General features: G+C 54.6%; 1 protein-coding gene across 1 annotated transcript in view; it reads right to left on the reverse strand.

Annotated features, from left to right (window-relative positions):
• Positions 1–10,578: 10,578 nt before the first annotated feature.
• The window catches only part of CACNG4 (calcium voltage-gated channel auxiliary subunit gamma 4), a 35,962-nt gene continuing 33,198 nt past the window's right edge, over positions 10,579–13,342 (reverse strand). Inside the window, exons 3-4 of the mRNA XM_040989395.1 lie at positions 13,185–13,325; positions 10,579–11,156 (exon numbers count right to left, since the gene is read on the reverse strand). Coding sequence (XP_040845329.1) covers positions 10,618–11,156; positions 13,185–13,325 — 680 coding nt within the window. The 3' untranslated portion in view covers positions 10,579–10,617. The remainder of the gene's footprint in view (positions 11,157–13,184; positions 13,326–13,342) is intronic.

Here is a 13,342-nt window from a genome sequence, read left to right on the forward strand (position 1 = left end):
TGGGGTTAGCTCCCCTACAGGGGATCAGAGCATTCCCTTGCTTCCTCTGCTGTGCGAGCAGAAGGCAGCCTTCTGCAAGCTGAGAAGGGAACCCTCACTGGAACCCAACCACATAGCCTCCCACTCTTGGAACTCTGAGGAAACACTTTTTTGGGTTAAGTTCACCCAGTCTGTGATATGTTGCTATGGTAACCTGAGCCGACCTAGTGGCAGAATGCCTGCTATCATCATGTTCCTCATTGACCACTGATGGACTGACTGGCTCGTCTCTGGTGAGTGACCAGCTTCCAGAGGGCAAGCACACTGATGGGCACACATGCTGTGGGTTCCTCTTGGTGTCTTCACAAATGTCTACTGAAAACTCTGGGTGGATGGGCGGACACACGGACTGAAAGAAGCAGGGGGTGGAGCTTTAATACTTGGTTCCATCAGATGACGCAAAGGACATTGTCAAGTGATTTAAGACCAAGGCCACAGGAACCTACGGAACGGCCAGACTCTAGGACTAGTGGGTAGGACACCTGCACCCCTGATTCCAGGTTCCTGATGATGAGCACCCTGGCAGGCAGCAGGGGATGGCTTCAGCAGCTGGGTCCCCACCTGGAGCCCTGGTGGGAGGCCTTAGGGGGTTTCCAGTTCCTGGCTGCAGCCCAGCCCAGCCCAAGTCATCGTGGGCACTGAGGAAGTGCCCCAGTAGACAGCAACACTCTCCCCAACTTCCACTCAAAAACAAAACAAAACAAAACAAAAAACGATCAGCAACAAAGCAAACAGGGAAGGTAATTTCTCTTCAAAACAAAATGAAGGAAAAGAAAAAGAAATCTCCACTAGGACAGAGTGGGTATTGGTGGATCATTTGCTGTTAGGTGCCCAGGGACGTCTCCACAAGATGAGAGCGCTTACTGTGAGGTCAAGTTCCAAGGAAGCAGCCTCCTGGGACCCGACACTTCCCATAGACACGCTTCAAAGTAGACAAGCTCCACTCAGCCGCTTGGGAGGTGTTTTACCTATTCAAGACAAACCAATTTTGATTTGTCCTAAAAGGCTGTCTCCTCCCCAGCAGGTGCCAGCCCCAGCCAGGGAAGGAAGACAGCAGCTGTGCTTCAGTGATGTGCTGGACTGACTTTGAGCTTAGCTTTAATTAGGTGGAGCGTTGATCTTTAGTGTTGAGTCTCTAAATGCTGCAGGAACAAGACCCCATGAATGATCCTGTCATTCAATATCGTGTCAGGTTCGTGGCTCTCAATTCCATCCTCTGAGCCAAGGTCACCCAGAGCTACATGTCACCTCCTGTTCCCAAGATCTCCCAGGAGGCATGCATGTGTCTGTGGAGCAGTGAGAGAACAATAAAGTGTGTGGGTGACTGCATCCCACAAAGCAAGAAATGGTAAGAGACCAGTACCCTAGATGCCCGGCACTTGTGGCCCCAGCGGGCCCCAGGATGGTGACTCAGTGCTGCAGGGACCTGTTGATGCTCATGGGCACCTCTGGCGCCTTCTCCACCCTATCAGCTGCCCCAGTGCTCACTGCTTCCTCCACTGTCCCGTTTCAGCATTCATTCTTCCTGCAAGCCTGCTCTGGCTGCTCTGACCACAGCAGCATCTCCCTCCCTGGTTATCTAAGGTACCAGGAAGCTCCCCCAGCACCCGGGGATGGCCAAGGTTCTGGGCAGTGGTTGAGCCATGGGATAGGTCCATACCCAGATAGAAATTTGGCAAGGAGAGAGAAGATGCATCCCAGTCCTTGGGGTGTCCAAATATGGTAGAGGCAGCCGAGACTCGCCTGGGGTGGACTTGGTGGGACTGAACTCATATAAAGGGGAGGGGAGGGAAGTGGAGTGGCATGCAGGCTGGGTTTTTTTTGTTGTTGTTGGTTGTTTGTTTGTTTTTGCATAGCTTGGATCTTAGGCCACCCCCAATAGCTCCTATGAACAGGATTTATGGAAGGGTCCCAGGCCAGGTGGTGTGTCCTCTGGGATACTGAGTAGCTGGGGTCCATCTCACTGTGGGTAACACAGCTACATGACTGATCCTCCCATTTAAGAAATGTGAGATGAGCTTCCCTGGCTGGCAGTACTTCACACGTCATCACACGTCCCTGCTGGGGCTGAGCTTTGCACGGGTTCTGTGGACATGCATGCCTGGGAGCCTGCACAGGCTCACCCCTTAGTTCTTCCCTAAGCAGCCTTTTCCTTGGTCTTCCCCCATAGCCAATGGGGACTATGAGATTACGCAGCATCGGCTTTTCTGAGTTCTGAGACTCCTGTGGATCTTGGGGACAGAAGGGAGGGGCAGGGATGAGTTAGGAGAGGCTGTGAATGACCCAGGATGATGAGTAAGCCTTGGGCCGGAAGAAGGAGGGGTGTGGCTGGGAGGAAAGAGGGGTGTTGAGGTTACCAGAAAGGAGAACCTTGAATATTCACAATGTGTCAACCTGGTTCTATCCTGGCAGGTGCAAGGGAGGGGAGGGAAGGACCACACAAGGCTATGGCAGTGGGTGGGGATCAGATGCCATGTGGTGTGACAAACAAGTCAGAAAATACCATGTGCTTTGTCCTAGGAGCAGTGTGAGCCATGAAAAGCTTAAAAACTATTTGGGGGTCTGCACCTATCTGGGTGAAGCAAACAATTTGGGGGCACAGGATGGGGTGGTGAGACAGAAATAAGAAGCAGCTGCTGAAAGCCATGAGTCTACGCTGGTGGCAGATTCTGGGGACTCCTGGGCCTTGGATGACAGGAGTGCTGTCGGCTAGAACGAGCCTGTTAGCCGGTGGGAGGAGGACAGGAAGCTGAGGGGCTGCCCTCTACAGCTGTCCATTTTGATGTCCCAGGAAATAGAGTCATCTGCCAAGGTGGGAGGGAGATGGTGGGGTCCGGAGATGCTGAGGCTGCAGACGACAGCTGGACGGGGTGGCCACAGTAAAGAAGCAGGAGAAGTCTGGCTCCCTGCCTGTTCATGGGGACCCTATTACTCTGTTGTTCAAGGGGCTTACCTGACAATGTGTCATCAGTTGGGTCTGGCGATCTGAGGTCAAGAGCCTTAGCTGGGCTAAGGTCAAGGTGCCACAAGGCGGTGCTCCGAGGGCCATAGTTTCGCGCTGCCACCCTGCCATCCTACCACCCTGACCCCTGTTCGCTCATCACATCTTTCTGCTGTTCCCCTGCCTCTCTCATCCCTTTATAAGGACCCTGGGATTTCACTACCCCTCCCATGTAACCCCAAGGTTCTTTATGAAACACACCCTCGAGGTCCCTTTGACTGTGGAAAGCAGCATGGCCACCTTGGAACGAGGACATTCAGGGGCTGTCACCCCGAGGGTCTGTGTGTGTGGGAGGGGGCGGGGGCAGCAATGGAACCTGCTCGGTATGGTTCACCCCAGGAGCCTGGAAGAGCCATGGTTGGGAGGTGCCAGCATTCCTCAGCAACTCGTCTGCCCTCCAATTTCAAGGCCTAAGTCGCGAGTTCATGACCGTGGGTGAAGACGGACTTCTGTTCCTGAGGTCCTGCTGCTGCTTTTGTGAGAAGCTCCAAGTTTAAAAATACCAATCTCAGGTGTCCTTGACTCTGGCCTTCCTTGGGTCCCTCAGGTCCTCTCCCTCCCTTTCCACCAAGGATCATCTCCCAGGATGGAACCTAGGTAGCATTCCGGGTGCCAGTTCTGGGGACCTGAGCAGGGACCCTCTGCAGAAAAACAGGCAGCCCTGGACAGGGAGGTCTGGGGAGGATCTGGCTTGGCTCATCCCAGGAAGGTCAAGTCTCCAGGGTGGGGGTCCCTGGTAGTGAGGCATTGGTGGCTGGGAGGGGTTGCGATTACCACTGAGGTGGCTCTGAGTGATGGTGGCAGGTGGGGGCAGTTGGAGAAGTAGCCCCCAGAGTCCCAGAGGGGTCCCCAGGGGTGGAGCTGACTGCAGAGTGACCACAGCCATGTTTCTATCCCCGTGAGTTCTCCCAGGACTGTGACATTCCCCACCAGGGCGCTGAGGCTGCTCCTCCCTCTTAGAACCCAGGGGAGTGTTTGACTCTTGGAAACTTTCAAGTGGAGTGGAGGCAGCTTGCTTACTCTAGGGACACTCAGTCTGAGGCCTGGCCACCACCACGCTGGGAGGAAGCACAGACTATGGAAGAGGCCCCCAGGCGGGCAGGTGGGTGCCCAGGCAGAAGACTGGGGTCTCTGCCAAGAGCCAGCCCCAGCCGCCAGACATGAGAACAAACGAGCCGTACGTACACGGCGCCTTCCAGCTGAGGCCCTGGCTCACTGCCTCATCTCTGAGTCTGAAATTGACAGATTTTAACTAATCCAAGAGGTAGAGGCAGAGGCAGACCAAGTGTACTCATGAGCTTGCTCCTGTTTGCCAATTCACTCCTTCAGATGCTTCTCCAGTGATCAGGACTGGACCAGACTGAGGCCAGAAACAGGGAATTCAATGCAGGTTGCCCTTGTGGGTGACAGGGACCCAAATATTCGTGCCATCATCTGCTATCTCCCAGGGTTGGCACTGGCAGAAAGCTAGAGCAGAAAATGAAACACCAACACTCCATGTGAGACTGAAGCGTCTTAGCTGGCACCGGAACTGTGGGCTAGAGCTCCTTGAGTGTGTGGAATGGTTGTTGAATGCCACTAAGTTTGGGGGGCTTACTTGTACACCCCACCAAATGCTGCAGCAGCAGGAACTGGAGGGAAATGCACTTTGGGTGGGTGGGGAGGCACTCATGCGCCTTGCGGAAGTGGTCTTCAACCAGGAGCTCTGGGAGAACCTGTTCGCAGTTCCACACTTTTTCAGATGTTTTTCAAGAGCTGAGGACACTTGAGCCACATCCAGCAACTGAACATGTTGATACAGAGGCCACTAAACATTACATTTTGGGGACTGTTTCAAGATGCGGGGAAACATGCACCATGAAAACACAGTGAACGGGCACTGGGATCTCAGATGAACGCCGGTTCAAGTCCCAGCTGTTCCATTTCTTATCCTGGCTCTTGTTTAAGAACCTAGGACAGCTCAAGTGCTTGGGCCCCTGCACCCATGTAGGAGACCAAGATGAAGTTCCAGGCTCCTGGTTTCAGCCTAGCCCAGCCCCCAGCTGTTGGGGCCATTTGGGGAGTGAACCAGTGGATAAAAGATTCTCTGTCTTTCAAATTGATAAAATAAATCCTCTGCAACTGATGCCTATGCTCACGTCTTAGGCAATGGGATTTGGGCTGCTATTGTTTAATTCTTTGTATTTTTCATGCGTTGCTAAGTAAAAATCATTAACCTTAAAGACAGGAAAATGTAGGTGTTATTATGACTTTAATGTGAACCTGGCCGCTGTCATTGTCTCAGTGGGCTCCAGGTGTCCCGTGAGGGGGACCATGACTCCCAGAATCAATCTCAGGGGCCAGAGGCCAGAGCAGAGATGCTGTGTATTCCTGAGTTGGCACCATCAGTTTTGTTGGAGGCTGCAAGTTTAAAAATATCTGTCTCAGGTGCATCTGGCCCTACTCCCACCGGGAGTTCTAAGGACCTTGAACAACTCCTCCCACCCCCATCCCACCCTGCCCATCACCCCTTCCCTGCCCCTGCTCCCTACGGTGGAGCTGGTACTGGGCACCAATGCTGAGAGCTCCTCCCGCCCCATCCCACCCTGCCCATCACCCCTTCCCTGTCCCTGCTTTCTAGGGCGGAGCTGGTACTGGGCACCAATGCTGGGAGCTGGTCCTGAGCTTCCCCCAGGAAGGCCTCTGTCCATGCTTCTTCTTCCTCTTTCCCTCCCCCTTCTTTCCCAGGCCCCTGCTTGGTGCCAGCTCCAGTTCCTCGACGCTTGGGACCCCTCACAGCACCCTTCTCAGGGCACCTGAGAGCTGGTGAGGACTGGGCTCTCGCAGCCTGAAACATCTTTGCAGAGCTCGGAGTACCCCACTGGCAGCCAAGAGCTTCCCTCTGGGGCAACTGCCACGTGGTTAGATGACAGGTGTCTTCCAAACCACAGCACAGAACACTGGCACCTCCTGGCCTGGCTCTCAGAGCTGTTTTAGAACAGCCCATGGTAGGAAACTCCCTGAGTGGCATTTGTCAGCAAACATTCTTGAGGACTCACTCACATGCCAGGCGCCAAGCTGGGGTTTTGGTGGATGCTTGCTAGTTCAGTTTCAAATTTAGTTCATTCTCCCAACAACCCTGGTTGGTTTCTTCCTTATTTGACAAAGGGGAGCTAAGAAAGGTCTGCGACCTCCCCAGAGTGATCCTCGGGGAGGGGAGAAAATGGTACTGGGTTAAAAAAAAACCAAACCAAGCAAACAAACAAACAAAAAAAGCCCACCAAGGGAGGGAGGGAGAGAGAGAATATCTCCCTTGGCCTGTTTCATTCCTCAAATGCCTGCAGTGGGCCGGGCTGAAGCCAGGAGCTGGACACCCCATCAGGGTCTGATGGGTGGATATAAAGAACTTAGTTCATGGACCATCGCCTCCCAAGGTACCCATCAGCAGGAAAGTAGAGTCAGGAGCTGGAGTTGCCACAGGTACCCAAGCACTTGGATGTGGTTGGCAGGGGTCCTACGCGATGTCTTAGCTGCTGCACCCAACATCTGCCCCACCGGAGCCGATCCTTCCTCCGTGGGTTGGGTGAAGGCTGCGGGGTGCATTGTGGGACATTTAGCAGCATCCCCAGCTGCTACCAAGGAGATGCCCATCACTCCCCTCCTCCCAAAATTCCTACCGACCTTTGTGCAGAAGTGTTCACATCGAGAGCCACATGGCTGGCCCCATCTCCTGCCCAAGGTTATTATCAAAATCCCCCAAAACTTCTTTCTTTCCTTTTTTTCATCTCGTCCCTCCCTTCCTCTTGGGGCTTGATTCTTCTTCCACGCTGTGCAGACTGAGTGACAAGGTTCCACCTGCTGCTCAGGGCTCCATGATGCTGTAGTTCCTGTTTGGCTCAAGACCCAAGCTCAACCTGCTCCTTCCACCTGAGTGAAAGATTGCATGTACCCATTTTCCAGATTTGGGGGAGGGGCATCTGGAACAGAGAAGAGCCTGTATCACATGGAAGCTGAAGGAGAGACATGTGTCAGACACAGGTGTCCTTGTTAAGTGGGCAATCCCTAAAGGTTAGGGATAGGGAGAGCAGAAGGAAGACCCAGAAGATATGAACCCATGGCCAAGGCTGGTCAGCCCTTTTTTTCAGGAGCTTTTCTTCGCCTCCCCCTCAATCTCTTTGGCCAGACTACATTTCCCACCCTCCTTTGTGCCTGTGTGTGGTCACATGATTGAGTTCTGACCACTGGCAAATGAGCAAGTAAAGTTACAACCTCTTGGTCCATCAAAATCTCCTAAGAGACTCTCTACTCATAAAAGCACCTTCTCTCTCTCTCCTGATCCTGCTTGCTGGGTGGCCATGCCAGAGCCCCCACAGAACAACCTTAGTCTCTGCACCCCGCTGTGGACTATGGGCTATGGGTTGTGTAGTTAGCCCACCCCAGTCATGAAGCACGGAGTGGGGGCTCCCGGAAGAAACTGAAACATCTACCTTGACTCTGATTCTGCAAGAGAGGAAGGGAATGTTTCCGGTAGACCTCAATGTATGACCACAGGGCCAGAGGAGGAGGCACCAAGTCTCTGTGTAACCACAGGTGCCAGGGGAGGCGGCACCAAGTGTCACGTGCAGAGGGGCACAGGAGTCACACTGGATGGCTCATGCCTTGTGCTGAGCCAGGGCTTCTTCGGGGCTAAGAATAAATCAAGGACACAGAAGTTCTGCAACAAGGTGACAGCTCCTGGCAGGGTGGGCTCCTGGCAGGTGCACCACCAGCATGGCAGGTGGTAGAGTCAGAGGTCAGAGCCTGGGACCTGGAGGTTCAACACACTGGAATATTTGCTTCCCAAGTACCTAGGAAGCCCAGGCAGAAAACTCAGAAAAGCCTGAGTGCTTCCTGCAGCTGTCAGGTCAGGGAGTAGTGGGATGGGCTGGGGGCATGCTGGGAGACTTCTGTGTTCAATGGCAGCTCAAGGATTTGATTTCTCTGCTCAAGGAGCAGAGAAGCCCATGGCCCTGCCTGGGCGGGGGGTGGCAGATGAGGAAACTCAAGGTCACAGTCCTGGAGGAAATGAGGGGAACCTGGATAAAATGGCCCCTGGCTTGCAGTGGGGGGATCGCATCCAGCTGCACCTGCTCCAGAGGGGATCCTGGCACTGGTAAGGCGCTGCTGGGGTCAGTGCAGCAGGCAGGACAGTGCTGGACCAAGGGGATTTCTCAGGGTCCTCCAGGCAGTAGAAGCTCACTGAGCATCCTTGGGTACATCTGTAAAAAGACAGCTGGAGATTACTGCCCAGGAGGTCAAGGTCAGCCTGCAGCTCTGTGAGATGGAGGATCAGAGTCCACCTCCAGCCTCTCCTCTCTCTTGGGGTGGGGAGGGGGAGGGAGAAGGGGAGAAGGGGAAGGGTGTCATCTTACTCCAAACAACGACCACAAAGACTCCAGGTGAATTCTTCCCTCAGTCCCCTAATTCAAAAAGAGAGCATTTTACAAATGTTTTTATTTAATTAAAAAAAAAGAGAGAGAGAGAGACAGAACTAACAACCTCAAACCAGAGGCAGGTACAGGAGTCACAGGTGCTTAACTGGCGAAACACACAGGGCCAGGGTGGGGACGGGTGATGAGAAGGTGGGTACAGGCCACTGCGTCCTCCTGGGAGGTGGGGCCCGCTCTGAGACTGGCCAGTGACAGCGTGGGCACCGGGCTGGGGAAGGGGGCCCCGACAGGGACAACAGCGGGCAGCTAGAACAAAGGCTGTGGAGGCTGGGCTCCCTCTTGGTTGCTGCTTCCCCTTATTTCTGGTTGATCTCGATCCCTAGCATGGGCCCCCAAATCTCTGCCGGGGCCTGGGCAAGAGGTAGGATGCACGGAAACATAGCTTTCCCAGGGTTATGGGAGGTGGCTCAGGCAGCAGCAGCCACAAGGCCACCTAGCTTTCCAAAGTGGGCAGTATACAAAGTCCTGGGGCCTTGACAGGTCTGTGGCCACGTGCCCTTCCCTCAGCCTGGCAAGACAGTGGCGTGGTGGGGGAGGGCCGGGGCAACATGGGCTGGGACTGGCCACAGCAGGGACAGGCGCACACCCTAAGGCTGTGGCGTTCACTGCTGTTCCTGTGTGGTGTGACCGTGTGGTCACACCCACCTCACCGGCTGGGGGAGGAAGAGGGAGGGCTCGCATCTCAGCTCAAGGTCATTCGGGGTTAGTCAGCTGCAGGTGCATGGGGCTTCTCTTGGGGTCAGAAGATATGGGAAGGATGCTGATGTCATTGGCAGGCCACCAGGACCTGGGGTCTGGCCTCCTGGGGGGGTGGAGCTGGCTGGGGACTCCATGAGCAGGTGGCTGAGGTAAGAATTTGCTCGTCCCTTTTAAACCAGGGCAGTTCTGGAAGTCACAGACAACCGTGCAAGATGGGACTCAGAAGTCTCCAAGAGTAAGAAATGGGTTATCTTTAGAAAGCACGAAGATTCTAGAAAAGGGGGTAAATGCTACGTCCCGGGGGAGGGGAGGGTTCTTCTTCCCCGTTCTTGGTTCAGATGAGAGAAGTGAACTGGAAATCCAGTTCCGAACAAAGGGCTTGGAAGGAGGAAGAAGGCCCATCCTGGCCTGTTCCATCCCGGTTTCCTCCACTGGGTCCTTCCAGGTGGTAGCAGAGTAAAGCACAGCAACATTAGCCACTGGATGTGTTGCTGCTGCAACCTGCTCTTCCGGTGTGGACCTGCGACAGTGTGGCACACACATGGGCACAGGCTGTGGTTCTGATTTTTTTTTTTGGCTGCTGTTCCTTTCAGGTGAGAATGACACAGCCAGTGGCTACCTGGCTGCCTGTGACCTGTGGAATCTTCCAGGCCCTGTGCTGCCCACTCTCCAGTGATGTGGAAGCTTCCAGAAGCAGACAGGAATGTCAGCCAGCAACAACTCTGGGCTTTCCCTTAAATTCAAAGCCATGGGCCCGGTCTCTTCGAGTGGAGGGGAGGCAGCCCAGGACAGCCCAGAGGCTGAAGCACCAGTCGGCCGCATGGCTTTCTCTAGACAGGGACCATTTGTCAACCACACGGCCAAAGAGAGAGGTGAGGGGGAGGCTGGATAGGAAGGCGGGGAGGGGCAAGCTTTATGTCCTCACTTCTGCTCTAAGACCCGGGAAGTTCAGGTTCAACAGCAGCTGACAGAGTCTGGAGGCCCGTCTTTCAGGCTTTCGAAGGGGAGGTGATTGGGGCCAGGGCCCGGGCAGGGAGCCCACTTGTCTGGCTACATCAGTTTCCAAGAGGAAATAATGGCTCCATTCTATTCCCCACCTCCCCTCCTGTGCAGCCTCAGGAAAGCTCTTGGGGGGTCTCAGCCACACCTGTCCCCCGATAGGTTTGGGCAAGTCATCCACATTATCTCTTCAGGGACCAGTCAGCCCTCAGCTTCTGCCACAGCCCTGGTCCCAGTCGCCTGGACTCCTCTGCCCTCTGCCGGTCCAGGATGCCTTCTGGAGTCCATGCAGAGCTGCGCTGGACTTCCGTTTATTGTTCGTTGTCGTTGGTAGCCAAGCCTTCCCCGGCCCACCCGCAGTGGCTCTGGGTGGGGAGAGGCCAGCGAGGCGGAGTGGGGTTGGGGAGAGGCTCACACAGGGGTTGTCCTCCGGTTGAGCATGCTGACGTGGAAGCCCTCCTTCAAGTCCTGCTGGAAGAAGTCGTGCACCTGCAGGAAGCCAGCGTCCTGGTCTGGGCTGTAGCTGGCGGCCGTGGTCACCTTCAGGGGCTCCCGGGACAGCGTGTACATGGACAGCTCGCCCATGGGGATGGCCCCTGCGATCTTCAGGCCCACGGGAGATGTGTCCCTGGAGGGCGAGGCCTCTGCGGACCTGGAGCTGGACCGCGAGCGCCGTCGCCGGTACCTGTAGCTTGGCATCCTGGCATAAGGAGAAGAGGATGAAGCCTTAAGGAACTCCCGTTTGGTCTTAAACCTCAACTCTTTATTTTTCTCAATGTAAATGTTAACAGCCAGGACTCCCACAGTCTCGGCCACGATGAAAGACAAGGCTCCAAAGTAGAAAGACCAACCATAGTTGTAATGGTTCTTCTTGTCCTCATCTCGCTTGTCAGTGGGGTCGCCTGTGTTGCTGGAAATGTAGACAATGATGCCTATGATGTTACTGAGGCCTGCAGGGACAGCACGGAAGGAGAGGGACAGAGGTTAGACCCACAAGACGGGCAACGGGGGCTGTGGAAGGAGCAGCTGGCCATGTGCCTCCTTTAGTCTGGTTGCTAAGAAAACCCATCCTCAGATTTTTGTGGAGGACCCCCTGGTAACCCGTGGGTCCCCAAGTCTGCAGATACCCAAGTCCCTTGCAGAAAATGACACCAACTGGCCTTGAACCCATGTTCATGCAGGAGTCACTATGGGTGAAGTTACTCTAGCTGGCTTGGAACGGCTCATACGACGTCCACGCTGTGTGAAGCGTGTGTGTCCACACAACACTGGATGGCTCAGGACCAGGACAGTGCGATGTTGGCCGAGCCCATGGCAGCAGAGCCACGGAGGGTCCCCGCACTGAATTTGGAGTGGTTTTGAGCATACACACTTCCAGTGAGGTGTGCGAGACCTGGGCTCTGAGCTGCCCACTTCACCCTGAAGGCCAGTACTCCTCTATCTTCCACAGGCTGCTCTCCCCACTCCAACACACACATGCTCCTGATTTTTTTTCTATTTACATAGTACAAGAGGACCTCAAAAAATTAAAAGATGAATTCTCTTTTTTTTTTTTTTTTGCAAAAATTTGAAATTCACCCACAGTTAGACCAAAGGAGTCAGGCTGGCTTCCTGACTGCACACAGCACCCTTCTGCACTGGCCCACCTCACCACGTCTCTGTAGGTGGGTGTACTGGTGGCTTCCACCCTCGACTTGAACCAAGCTGCCATGGCCATCCTACAGTATTGAGTGTGTGCATATGCTCACACACATGAGCTATAGCTGTGGGAGTAATTCCTTGAAATGAGATTGCTGGGTCATTGGATCTGTGTACTGAGACACTCAAATGTCCATTTTGGAATGATTTTTTTAAACTTGCTGTTTAAAAGCTTTCTGTTTTGAATTGAAAGCCAGAGTGACAGGCAGAGGTGGAGACACAGATCTTCCATCCACTGTATTGCTCCCCAAATGCTTGCAACAGTCAGGCTGAAGCCAGAGAGCTGGGAACTGAACCCAGGGCTCCCATATGGGCCACATGGACCCACCTACTTGAGACATCTCCTTTCTCTGAACTGGGAGGACCCCAGACTGCACCAACCTCTTGTAGGCTCCTCAGGGTCGGGAGTGACATCTGCTCTGCCCTCCCCAAGGACTTAGGCCTTAGTGGGACTGTGTGCTGACCACTGAGGCTGTGAGACGACCATGACTGAGACCATGGCTATGATCGTGGCTATGACACTGACCATGGCAGTAAGATGAATTCGTTTTGAGATGATTGTGGCCGTGAGAGTGACCCTGGCTGTGAAACCACACCTCCCTGTCCTGTTTCAGGTCTGCAGGCTGCGTGAGCATTTGTGCCCTCTGTCAGGGTGGAGAGGCCATGGAGGGATGAGCATCCCAGCTCTGGGGGGCAGGTGGTGTGTTCCTGGAGGGGTTCCTTGTTCACATTTCTGGGCGAGGCAGTGGGTGTGGCCCCGAAGTGTGGCTGCCCTTCCTGGGCTGGGAGAGCCAGGGCTGGTAGGTGGGCAGTGCTCAGCCCCCTGTAGAGTCTCCTTGCTTCCTCTACCTGGCTCACCTGCCTGTGTCATCTCTCTGCATAGCCACCCCTCCCAGCCACCACGAGCTCTGTCCATAACCCCTCCAACCGGGTTTGCTGATATGGGCTGGCAAAGCAGGCTACACCCCACTTGGCGGTGCTTTGTACATAGGGAATTTGAGAACACATTTCTGATTGAGGCTAACCTTACACACGGAATGCCCGACTCTAGCATTTTTTACTGACATTGTTGTGTTGGCACCGCCTTGAACAGATTCCAGAACATTTGCATCCCTGCAAAGGAACCGATCAGCAGTTGCTCCCCCGCCACCTCCCCACCTCATACACATGAACTTCTGCTGGTGACTTTGTGGCCGTGAGCTTCAGGAGCAGTGTGGACCTTGTGGCCACACTCTCGGCTGCGTGCCCAGTCTTGTGCTGGCAGTGCGGCAGCAGCTTACCTGCGGCCACAAAGAGGATGCCGGCGCTGAGCACAATGTTGTTCTTGCGGCTGTAGATCCTGCCGGCACCGATGCACAGCCCTCCCAGCAGCAGCAGGATGGTGCTCAGGATGGGGAAGACGCTGGAGGCTCGCACAATGCCTGGGCCAGAGCAGAGG

This window comes from Ochotona curzoniae, unplaced genomic scaffold (assembly GCF_017591425.1).
Source record: "Ochotona curzoniae isolate NIBS_2020 unplaced genomic scaffold, NIBS_Ocur_1.0 contig_523, whole genome shotgun sequence".
Taxonomy (NCBI): Eukaryota; Metazoa; Chordata; class Mammalia; order Lagomorpha; family Ochotonidae; genus Ochotona; species Ochotona curzoniae.